Source organism: Tamandua tetradactyla, chromosome 2 (genome assembly GCF_023851605.1).
Source record: "Tamandua tetradactyla isolate mTamTet1 chromosome 2, mTamTet1.pri, whole genome shotgun sequence".
Classification (NCBI taxonomy): Eukaryota; Metazoa; Chordata; class Mammalia; order Pilosa; family Myrmecophagidae; genus Tamandua; species Tamandua tetradactyla.
This window is the reverse complement of record NC_135328.1, coordinates 43270454-43282595: the sequence shown is the minus strand read 5'-3', so window position 1 is coordinate 43282595 and position 12142 is coordinate 43270454. Positions and strand designations below refer to the sequence as shown.

The 12142-nt window shown below is 51.8% G+C and overlaps 1 protein-coding gene across 1 annotated transcript; it reads left to right on the top strand.

The window, feature by feature from the left end:
* Positions 1-263: 263 nt before the first annotated feature.
* LOC143659820 (uncharacterized) lies at positions 264-8074 on the top strand. The gene is made up of 7 exons (XM_077133139.1): positions 264-414; positions 1249-1439; positions 2070-2129; positions 2894-3087; positions 3382-3920; positions 6637-6711; positions 7240-8074. The coding sequence occupies exons 1-7, from the start codon at positions 316-318 to the stop codon at positions 7399-7401; spliced, it is 1320 nt and encodes a 439-aa protein (XP_076989254.1). The 5' UTR covers positions 264-315; the 3' UTR covers positions 7402-8074.
* Positions 8075-12142: the final 4068 nt, after the last annotated feature.

Below are 12142 nucleotides of genomic sequence, written 5' to 3'. Positions count from 1 at the left end.
CAGGCCTTCCCAGGTAGTGTGGGGAGTGATGTGTTGAGGAAACTTGGTTCATTGAACAAGATAGCATGCTTAAGGAGGATGAGCAGTCAAGAGTCAAGAGGGGCTTTCATGGAGGACCTAATGGTTGAGAAGTTTCAGTTAAGGGGCTTCAGGGGATGACCTCACTTCCTTTGAGCTGCAGTCCAACGGAATGTAGAACCTTGGTAACCAGGCACCTAGATTCCACAACAGTCCCCTTACCAGGCTCACTTAGCCAGAGACCATCGACAGATCAACATCTTCTCGTGTTGCATTTGTAGAGCAGTAGGGTCTGGCATGAGAAAACCTAGGAAGGAGACATTTTTCAAAAGATGTAGGCGTTGGCTGAACCCTCCACCTCGCCACCGCAGTCTGTTGGACAGGGTGTTCACGAAGGTAAGTCAAAGTGGCCCAAGGTCAGAGAATTCAGGAAATGCTAGCATTGTTATCTTACCTCTGTAGCCCCTTAATACTCCTCCTTTCAGTGTGAGGAGACATGAGGAATGGCGTCATCCATGGCCACGTTGGGAAACTTCATGTGCACTTTGTGTTCAAACATGAAGTCATGGATGGCTGTTGGGAAGGCAAGTGGTGGTGGTGAAGTAATCCCCATGCAACATGTTAATCCTGGGCCCAAAAGTTGTCATCTCCTATCGATGTGGACTGGGGAAGTGTTCAGACACTTGATCTTTGGTCTGAGCAGGGATCACCATGGCTGCAGGTTCTCAGAACTTCCTTTAAGGTAAAAGACATTCAAGTCTTGCTGTCAGTGTGAAAACAAAGGTGTTCTCACCATCTTGGTGTTCTTGATGCACTGCCTCCACAGTAGGGAAGAATGAGATGTGAGCAGTGTCTTCCCCTCCATGTCTGGAGTAGACCCCTCTTCCACAGGATGGAGGGAAGATCATAAAGCTCCAGTGTGAATGCTTCTGGTCTCTGTCCTGCAAGAAGTTGAGTCCCCCCTTAAGGTTTCCTCATCTCATGAATGGGGGTGATTTGTGAGGAATCATGGATAAAGTGTTTTCCATGCACAATTGCTCATGACTTCATAATTCCCCCACCTGAGTTCTACTTTGGAGTGTGGGACCTTTTTCTGCTAGATGTATTCCTGCCCCACTTCTTGCCCCAAGGCAGGGAGGGACAGGGAAAGGCAGGTCTGCATACACCCCCAGCCCTGGCCCTCTCCTGGTTCCCAGTTCAGTGGCTAACCACCTGCTTCTGCTATTCCAGTCTCAGGGTGCAAAAGTGTCACCACTCCAGAGTGACCTGGAGTACACCAACAAGGTGGGAGCCTGGGAAAAATTCATGGAGCGCATGGTGGCAGCTGTTGCAGAGGGCGACCAGGCCTACGTATCCCTCCTCATGTTAAATTACCGGGGCATCTTTTCCATACAGCATGTCCTGGACCGGGTGTCCAACAGGTGAGCACGGGTTCCTCCTCAATCTCATCATCGATCTGGCACGCCTGAGCTGAATGACTGGGGAAGGTCATTGCAGCATCTAAACTCAGTTTCCTCCTCTTGCTAGTGGGGTCATAGGAGGACCAACCTGCTGAGGTCAGAGTCAGGACTGAATGATTCTGGGCCATGGAAAGTGTTTCTCCATGCCAGGCTTTCTGGAGAGGTAGCTTGGTGGAGAGAGGGCTTATCAATGTTGAGAAATTTCCTTTACACGTGAAGAGGCTCTGCCCCACAGTGACCTTTGGAATCCTGTATTCCCATTCAGAGGAGGTTTGAGATTGCATCAAACTGGATTCTGTTCTCAGTGTGGCCTGAGTTGCCACTCATGCTGGGGGCTGGCAGAGGAGCCCCAGGCCTCACCAGCTATCTGTGAAGGAGCAACTCAGGGATCATTCGTTCATCTAGGATATAGGAAGAGTAATCTATGTGCAGGCCCTTTTAAAGGCACTTAGCCTGCTTCATTGGACAAAACTGCAGAATTGCCTGTGGCCTTCTGCTTGCCAAATCATAGGGGGTCAGATAGCAGCACTAGATGTCATGAGTAGGGGCGCACCGAAGAAGTTACATGTGACACCCCCATGTACCCTCTAGGTATGGAAATAGCTGCAATTTGCGAGACAGGGATGGAGGAGGCCAGGAGTGCCTGAAAAAGTGAGTGAGCTCTGGGTGAGGAGAGAGGGGCTCCTTCCTCACAGCCCAAGATGGAGAGTGGGGGCCGGTGCCTGGAGGGACTGGGCAGGTCCCTGCATCCATCTCATGATTCTCACTGGAGTTCAGAGGTCTGGGCCCCATTCCCTGCAGGGTGTCAGGACTCTCAGAGACCCATGCGAGAGTTCCTGGGACACTGGGTGCAGTGTGCTCCCGGAGACTCAGAGCACACTCCACATGCACCCAACTCTGCTGCCCCTCCACCACGTCAGCAGCACACAGACACAGTTCAGGAGATGTGGGGTGTGGGGAGAATGCAGCTCACAAATCCAACCTCACTACGCAATCCTGTGAGCCTGGCTGTGGGTGGCTGCAGTGGGGTGTGCCCGTGCCCTTTACGGACCATGACAGTGGGAAAAGGAGAGCCTCACATGGCTCGCACAGAAGGAGGCATGACCTCAGGGCATGAACTCCAGACTGAGGTGACACGATGGCCCTGGGTTGGCTGAGGTGGGGTCATGCTCTATTCCTTCATCAGGCAATTTATGCAGTTCCTACTGTGTGCAAGTGCAGTGCCATCGGCTGAGCAGACACAACCCCTCCCTGTCCTAAAGCTGTTTCTGTTCCAGTGGGAGGTTGCACAGCAGATACAGACAGAAATAGTCTGGCTGGTCCTGCCCAGGAGCCCCCCACTTGGGAGGGTGGTCACCAGAGGGCAGTGTGGCAGGAACAGCCATTCCTCACTCTGCGGCCCTGTCCACCCCCAGCACCTTCTCCTGCCTCCTGCTGACCTGGCTCCAGGAGTTTCCTGATGATTTCTGCGAGCCCCCGGACTTTTCCAGTCTCAGACAGCTGGTGTCCTTCGCACAGGTGGCGCTGCCTGGGTCTGCCCTGGAGAGGCAGGCTCAGGTCCTCTTCTCTTGGCTGGAGCCCTCAGTGCCCAGTGAGACCCAGACACAGGGTGAGGAGCATGGAGGTGGGGATGGGTGGGATGTACGGGAGGAGATGGGGGTCACGGGACCAAAATCTATTTTTGCCTTTGGGCAAGGGGTAAAGAGGGGCATCAGCCCATTCCCCTGAGCACTTGCAGTCTGGAAGACTTTGTGAGGGTGGCGTCCCTCGGGGGGGGGGGGCACTGTAGTCATTTCTTTGTCGAGAAAGGTCCATAGAATGCCAGTTCTGTTGTTGCATCTTTCACCTCTTGGGGCTCGTATGTGAGACCCAGCATTGCAAACGACAGTACTGCTTCTTCCAGGGCTAGTTCCATCGATGGCTGCAGAAATCCTGTCAGCTGCAGACCTGAAGGCACCTGTGGCAGCACTTGCAATGCCACCTGCTGACGTACAGCCACCGTGGCCTCCAGAGCTCCTTCTGCCTACTTCGACAATCCTCACTCCAGCTCCAGAGAGGGAGGGAGCTCCGATGCCACCTTTGAAGGCTACATCATCCCCAGATCTGGAGCCGAAGCTGGAGACATCACCTTCTTTACCAGCAGAGCGGGTGGTGGCTCTGATGCCACCTCAGCTGCCACCCTCGGGTCCAAAGCCTGTGGCTTCTCTGGATCTGGCACCTGCTGCCTCACCACCTGAGGCACCCACTGAGCATCAGAGAGCAGACCAGGTGCCACCTCCAGTGCCATCTGTTGAGCTACAGTCAGTGCCAGCTGTCGCTCCACCAGAAGATCATTCTTGCTCCTCACGTGGGCCTCGAGAGCAGGGGCTAAGGGAGGGGAAGGCCCCCATCTTGGCGTTCCCTCCCAGGCTGCTGGCAGAGCAGCTCACCCAGATCGATGTGGTGAGCATCTGGGCTCCTTCGGGGGGAATGTGCTGGACCTTTTCTGGCATCTGCTGTCCCAGACCTGGGGTCCAAGGATCTGTGTCCAAAACCCAGCTCCACCATTTTCCAGACTGGTGACATGGGCACGTTCCTAATTCCTAAGGCCTCATGTTTCCAGCTGGAGAGGACATCACAGGACACTGCCCTGACCATGTGTGTCACAGCACAGGAGTGCCGAGAATAAACATCTGAGGATCAAGGAGAGGTGGACAGGGCCTAGCTTGTTGGGGGGCAGAGGGAAATATCATGTGTGCAGCAGAGTCCAGGACTAGGCCAGCCATCTGTGCCAAAGGCCTCCATGGCCTCCACATGCATTAGACATGATGTGTCCTGGACATGAGGGCAGGCTCCACACTAAGGTCCTGGATGTAGCTGCAGCAGGGGACATGCATGTGAATGAGATTAGACAGAGGCACGCAGTTGTCAGGAGGTGCGGAACGTGCTCCCTGGGCTGTGTCCTCGGCATGTGGGGTTGGAGTCCCCATCCTGTGCTTGGTGGTGATGAGGAAGGATTTGAGGGAAATGCAGCTCTCTCCTCCCTGCCAGCATAAGGTTCCTGGGTTTTGCAAATGCTGGGCACCCTCAAGGAGCAGAGAATCAAAGCCAGAGGCCCCTTCATGACCCAAACCACAATGTCCACCTGCAAAGCTGCTGCTTAGAACACTGGCAGTGGCCTGAGGATGGTGGGCTCTGCGTTGGGTGGCATAAGGCAGCGTGACACTCCTACTCTCCCCACAAGCTGTTCAGGAAGGTGGTAACTTTCTATCTTGTGCATGCCATCTCGACCCTGCGCTCAGAGAAGGGTGAGGAGCACCTGGCACCCACTATCCAGGTCACCATCATCCAGATACACTGTGTCTGCAGCTGGGTAATAACCACCTGCCTCTGCGACCAGATCATGAAGGCCTCGGGCAGGGCCAGGTTCCTCAAGTACTGGAGAGGGGTGGCCAGGGTACGCTGTGGGTGAGCAGGACCTCCCAGCCTCCTGGGTCCTGTGTCACTCTTGGCTTTGATCTGCTCTCAGTATTGTAATCTGTGGTCCAAGTCGCTCCCTGGGCCCCAGCTCTGCGTGTCTGCTGGCACAGTCCTTACCCTGCCTGTCCCAGGAGTGGGGCACTCACTTCCTACCACTTCTCCTTCCTCAGCTGGAGCTAAAGCCCTCCTCCCTGAGTTGTGTCCTGGGCTGGGCACAGACTGTAACCTTGGGGTTTTTCTGTATGTCAGGGTCATCCAGAAGTGGAGATGCCAGCTCATTCCCCCTTCTCAGCTCGTTCCTCTCAGCAGTAGGACTATCCTCCTGTTACTACATGGGCAGTGACATTTGCCCCAGCTTAGGATGAGAATTGTTTGGAGGATTTCTGAAATTATGTCCATTGCTGTGTGGACACAGAGAGTTCTTGCCAGAGGGAATTTCCTAAGGGGCTCCTTGGTGAGGACAGGCGTCTGGCATAGCCTTGGACAGCAATGTGGGTCAGAGACTCCAGTGGGCTCAGGATGGCAGGACTGGACAACCACAGCTCCAGAGCCACCTCTTTCTTCTCCCTGCACAGCTCACCCCACTGGATTGTTGACCACAAAGCATGAGGGTGGGAAAACCACCCTGTGCAGTGGTGCTGAGTGCTGAGTTGACTTCAGCTCGGACCAAGCTGAGCAGAATCAACCACTTCTCAGACTCCCAGCAGGACCTGGGGCAAGTGACGGCCCTGTGAGGCCTCTGTTCCTCATGTGGAAATGCTGTGAAGATCATGCTGTGCTGCCTTCCTCACAAGGGACCCCACAGGGGTTCAAGAGAGCACAGGAATGTGGTTGAGCTTTCCTCTGGTTCTGATGGGAGAAGGCGCTGGAGAGAGCACCCTGACAACAAGTTGCCTGGGGAACATTTCATGCCTGCACTTTGCACATGACACAGGAGACTCCGGGTGGCCAGCCCATTTGGTCAATGTCACACCACAGGGAGTGCTGCTCCTCGGTTGCATCCCAGTCACGGCTGCTGATTGATGACAGCAACATTTCTTTCAACTGACACCTCCAGGCTGTCCAAACCCCAGTCAGGCAGGTGGGCTGATGGGGTGGGGGGAGGATGGCTTCCCTGACCTTGTCCACCCTGGCAGGAGGGGATCTCTAGGGAGTCCACCAGGGAGGTGATATCTAGGAGAGAACAAGAGAGGCCACGGTGGGAGAGAGTGAGGGTGCCTGAGGACACCGAGGGTCAGGGTGGGGTTGGCATCCATGACTGTACAGGGCTCACTCCTTCTTGCACCACTGCTTTCTGTGCCCCTGAGCCTGGGAAGCCTCCATTAGATGTGTAATTGTCTGGACCCTGAGATGGAGGTTTGACCAGGTAGTATATAGGAGGCTCTGATTGTCCACAGTCAAAGGAAGGCCTTGGCAGAGCCCAATTGAAGGTGGATCTGGGCGAGATGGTTGAGCAACCTCATACTGTTTTGTGATTTGCCAAGAGCCATCACTGGGAGGTGACTAGCAGTGCTCTTGCGGTCCAAGGGGTTGGAGGGGAACACAGTAGGAGGTGGCTGAGAGCCCCAGATGTTGGCAGGGTGAAGTCTGGGTGGGAGAAGGGGACCTATGGAAAGAGACTTCAGAGTCGGGGCCTTGGGTGGGTTCCAGCGGGCTTGGGCACTCCATCCCACACCTGATGTCCCTGTTTCCCCCCCAGCCCACCATTCCCCACCTGTGGACGCTCCTGTCAGAGCTGGCCTCCCTTCAGTCAGCTCCCACGGATTCTCAGGAGGTGAGTAGCACTTGAAGCCAGGAAGAGAGTGTCAAGTCCCATCAGCATAGGGGAGAGAGCCCCTCCCTGAGCCCTGTGCTCTCAGCCCAGGGCCCAGCTCATCCATAGGAGCCCTGGGGGCTGAGGCATCATGGCCCCCTTCCAGCCATGGAAGCTAAGGGTAGGCAGAAGCCATAGGCTTTGTCCATCTCCCACATCCCCTTCTGGCTGAGCTGGGCACAGACTGTTCCTCAGGTGTGGGCATGGGGGGAGAGTGGAGTCAGCCCCTCCATGGTGAGACCGCTACTGAGTCCCTTCCTACCTGACCCTCAGTCTCCCCATCTGCATTCAGAGATGGTTAGGCTGGAAGGTCCCTATGCCTCTGCCCAGGGCCCCCTGTTCTGGTGCCCAGATCCCTGACTAGGTCTGAGCCCTGCGAGGGCTGGTCTGGCCCTGGTGGCCCCTCCCAGCAGTGCACAGGAGAGGGTGAGGGGGCTGGTCAGGGCCTTTTGGGGCCTCTGCTGATGGACCTGGCTTTGTGTCTTGCAGGGGAGATTGAGAAATTACCAAATAGGACTGAAGGTGAGGAGCTGGGGGCATCACTGCAGGGTTGAGGTGCAGGAGGGAGGGTCTGAGACTCACAGGGCATGGCGTCCTATTGCTCCATCCACCTTCAGTTTCTCACCAGGAGAGTTTGTTTCACAGAGATGAGGTAGAACTTCCCCACAGGGGTTAGGGAGGTGGCGGCATCCAGGACATTTCCCTGCAGGAGGGTCTGTGAGAATCCTGGGCTGAGACCAGGGAGCCCTTGGATGAGAGTGCAGGGAAGGAGGCAGCTCCTGTGACCAAGTCCACAGACCCCAGCTGCAGCCCCTATCCCACCCAGCAAGGCCACCCTGGCTTCTTCTCCATCTTCTTCTTCCCATCTGCCCCAGGAATACAAGGTCATTTCCAGGATAGAGCATCCCAAGAGGGATGCACCTTCTTCCACTTTTGGCCCATGGAGGAATTTAAGGCCTGGTTTGGGTCTGTGGAACAGCTCAGAGCTTCTGAGTGGTAAGGCCAGGGCAGAAGGTAGCAGCAGCAGGGCCCCGCCATGAGCTGTGGCTTTCTGTAGCCTCACAGCAGCCCTCTGCCCTGTAGCTTCCATCTGTCTTGTGAGCGGGAGCCCCCGGCCCTTTTGGCCAGCAACACACTCGATGCCCCAAACCTTCCAGATGTTGTCAAGCCTCGGATTGCAGGATGAGTTCCCTTTCCAGGCCAGCATTTACAGCTGCCTCAGGGCTCATTGTCTTTTCGGACTCAGCATCGCCTCAGGGTGTCTACACTTTAGTATTGGGGACCCTTCTCCTCTCCTGACCAGCCCTGTGACAGCATCATGCCCCCATCGGTCTGGGCCTGGGTTTCCCATGATGGAAATAGGAGATGCTGCATGATCTCTCTGGTGCCTGGGGTTCAGGTCTCCCGTGGCCTGCAGGAGCCCTTGGCAGGGCGGCCCAAGCGCTGATGGCAGTACGCACAGGAGGGAGGGGATGGGTCCCTGACACTGCCCCCAGCTTAGGCGCCCTTCTCTCCAGCCCCTAGGAGCTCAGCGCTGAGCCCAGCTGCAGCAGGACCTCCCTGCCCAGTGTCCGGCTCCAGCTTGGGCATGACCTCAGCAGTGGAGTCACAGCTGTCTCACTCCCCAGATGTGAGGCCAATGCCTCCCAGTCTCACTTGGAAATGAGTGTAGGCCTCATCTCCAAATGCCCTGATGGCCAGGAGAAGCAGGTGTCTGCCCATTTTTTTCCAAATTTATTTTTATTTTTTTATTTTATGATTTTTTCAGTGTATTTATTAATTAATAAAAATTTAACACACGAAATAAAACATTAACATAGATAATCAGTAATTCACAATATCATTTAGTTGTATATTCATCATTTCTTAGAACATTTGCATCCATTAGAAAAAGAAAAAAAAAAGACAATAGAAAAAGAAATAAAACAAAAACAGAAAAAAAAGATTATACCTACCATACTCCTTACCCCTCACTTTCACTGATCACTAGCATTTCAAACTAAATTTATTTTAACATTTGTTCCCCCTATTATTTATTTTTATTTCATATGTTCTACTCATCTGTTGGCAAGGTAGATAAAAGGAGCATCAGACACAAGGTTTTCACAATCACACAGTCACATTGTGAAAGCTATATCATTATTCAATCATCCTCAAGAAACATGGCTACTGGAACACAGCTCTACACTTTCAGGCAGTTCCCTCCAGCCTCTCCACTACATCTTGAAGAACAAGGTGATATCTACTCAACGCATAAGAATAACCTCCAGGATAACCTCTCCACTCTGTTTGGAATCTCTGAACCATTGACACTCTGTCTCATTTCACTTGCCCCCCTTTTGGTCAAGAAGGTTTTCTCAATCCCTTGATGCTGAGTTTCAGCTCATTCTAGGGTTTTTCTCAATCCCTTGATGCTGAGTCTCAGCTCATTCTAGGATTTCTGTCCCACGTTGCCAGGAAGGTCCACAGCCCTGGGAGTCATGTCCCATGTAGATAGGGGAAGGGTGGTGAGATGGCTTGTTGTGTTGGCTGGAGAGAGACCTGCCCATTTTGGGGAGAAGAAAATGAAGAAGAGAGCACACTCCACCCTTTTTTTTGTAGGAAGAAGAAGGGGCTCAAATGGTCAAGGGGCTGCTTCTATGTGGCCCTGTCAGCCTTAAGGTCACCCTGCCTGTCTCCAGCTGGTCAGGTGGCTTAGCCATCCCCAGCAAGACTAGGCCAGTCCAGGCAGCCACTTCCCTCCCACCAGTGACCTGGAGTCTCCCAGCCCCAGGCAAGTTCCAGGCCTGAGACTTTCCTCCTGCCTGGCATGACCCTGCCCCTTGACAGGCTCACCTGCACTCCAGATCTTATACTGCCCCTTTGCACCCAAAATAAACGATGTAATTTGAGATGAATTTTGAAGTGCATGATGGTATTTTGTTTTCACACTTTTGTCAAAACCTTCCAGGGCATGTTAGCCCACAGCATAGGGGCATCTTCCCACTAGTATAGGGCACTGAGTTAGAGTAAAGCCAGGACTAGCTCACAATTTTGCATCCTGATTATCAAAGTAGAGAAGCTGACAGGGATTCCTGATGCCTTTGCCCTCCTTTATGCTCATTCTTTAATGTAATCATAAGGCAATTTCCTTAGCAGGTGTGGAAATTTTAGGCACATACAGGCCAAAATGTCTAATCTTGGCTATTAGAGGAAGTTGTTCCCAATTTAATGAATTCCCCAGCAGGATATTCCTTTACAACGATAGTTTCACTTGTTGGCTAAGTAGGGCTCTTAGAGAGGTTTTGCATGGGTTTGACTGTTTGACCTTTTGCTAATACTTTAATTGCATTAGTTATTTCTCAATGTTCTTCCAGGGATTTCAGGATTTTGGATCTTGATCTTTTATTTATTTATTCATTTTTTAACTAACATAGCTGTCACATTTGGTTTGGCCTCTGTCTCCCCCCAGCTCTCATTTTTTTTAGTTCATAATTTTCAAAACTGACAGCCAACCACCTCTGTTTTATTATCTGTCTTATTTAGTGTTCCTGCAAGCTTTGTTATTAAATGGGAGGTGGAAATATGCACACTCCTATTTCACTGCACCTTCAATTCTTTTGTTTTTGTAACATGTGCTCCATTTCCACCACCATTTCAGGTAGTTCCGTTACATACACACTTAAAGGGAGGTTTGCACAGTTAAGCAATCCAGTGTCCTCTCCTTATAGCAAAGAAGCAGGCCTCCCCAGGATTACTCCTGCTGTAGTCTGTTCTCTCTAATGCTGTGGACCCAAGAAACAAAGGAGTAGTGAGCATCTGTGATTCTGTGCTGTTCTTAGTTTCAGTTCCCTTAGATTTGATTTTGAGGTTAGAGAGAATATTGGGGCTGGGTCTGATGGGCTAATATTTAAAGGATTGGGGGGTTGGGCTGGAGCTCAAGGTTGAGGAGGGGAGGAGAGAAGGCAGAAAGGTTTTTAGCAGCACTGTCAGAAACAGAGAAAAGCAGCCAGCACAGTTGAGGGGAGAAAACTAATACAGCCAGTGGAAGAACAAGGTTTTTTTTTCATTTTGCTGAACTAGGAGCTATTTGTCAAAATATTTCATTTAGCAAATAATTTTAATTTGGGGGCTGTTAATGTTCCTCCTTGAGATAATTCAATTTAACATGACCAAAACATCCCCACAGGGGTTAAGTCAATTTGGGGTTATTAGAGTGCACCCCTTTCTTTTAGAAAGGAACGAGAACTAGGACCAAAATCAGATAACATCAAGTGAGAAGCCATCCTTCGCACATGTGCTTCCCCAGACTTGAGTGCCTGATTATTTTTCATAATAGCACCAGAAGAACCGGAGAGAAATAGTAGTGAATTCTTTTACTTGATGGCCAGAAAACTCCATTCCAGTGGGCCCCGCAAGATTTTAGCTTCACAAACAAATTTGACATTACCCGCAACTCGGCGGGATTTCAAAGATCCTAGAGGGGCTAGCCAAGGTGGTCAGACATTAAACAGGAGAAGATGGAACATAAAGAATCCCTGCTGGCACCAAGCCCTTCCCGGAGCTGCCATCCTAGCTTCATCCCAGTGTTCATCTTTGAGACCCACTCTTCGCATGTCCGCTGAGTCCTTAGTGTTGAAGTTAGTTTTTGATCGCTGTGTAAGAAATTACCACCACATTTCAAACAACACAAACTGATTACCTCCAGGTTTCTGCAGGTCAGAAGTCTGAGCAGAGTTGTCACGTATCTGCTCAGGGTGTCACGAAACAGATCACTCTGGTGTGTCATGAGACTGGGGCAAAGCATTGCTGGGATTATTTAAGGAAAATGGGACAAATGTATTTTGCTGAACAGAAAAGTTGTTAGAAGAACAACAAAAAAGCAGTTATAAGATCGTTAGGCTAAACTTAACCTGATGAGAGGCACTCTGAGGAGTGTTTCTTCAGAGCTCTTTGAAGAAGCCTTCAGGATTGCATTCAGACACCAACTGAAAGGGCAGGTGAAACCTCCAATTACCAACCCTCCTTTAGCACTGAGGTGACCCCTCTCTTACCAGTTTGAAAAAGTTTTCATTTCTTTTGCTTGAACTCTCACCTCCTCCTGTTGATTCCAAAAAAGCTTGCTCCCCGGCAAGAAAAGTGGGTTTCCTATGACTCTGCACTTCCTGCTTTGGCTGGTCCTGGTGGGTTCTAGCCACACTGAGCATTCTAAGGTTCTATTTAAGACCATGCATTTTCGGCAGCACAGATGCTCTGCTTAACCCTCCTGCTTGGGCCTGCCTTCCCCCAGACTGATTAGGCCACAGCCTCTCCCCCAAACTGTCACCACCCCTTTTGCCAGCCTTCTCCAGGCAGTAGAAAAGCCCAGACTCTGTTTTGTTCATGGGGCTGATCTAAGGTCTCCTTATTAGTC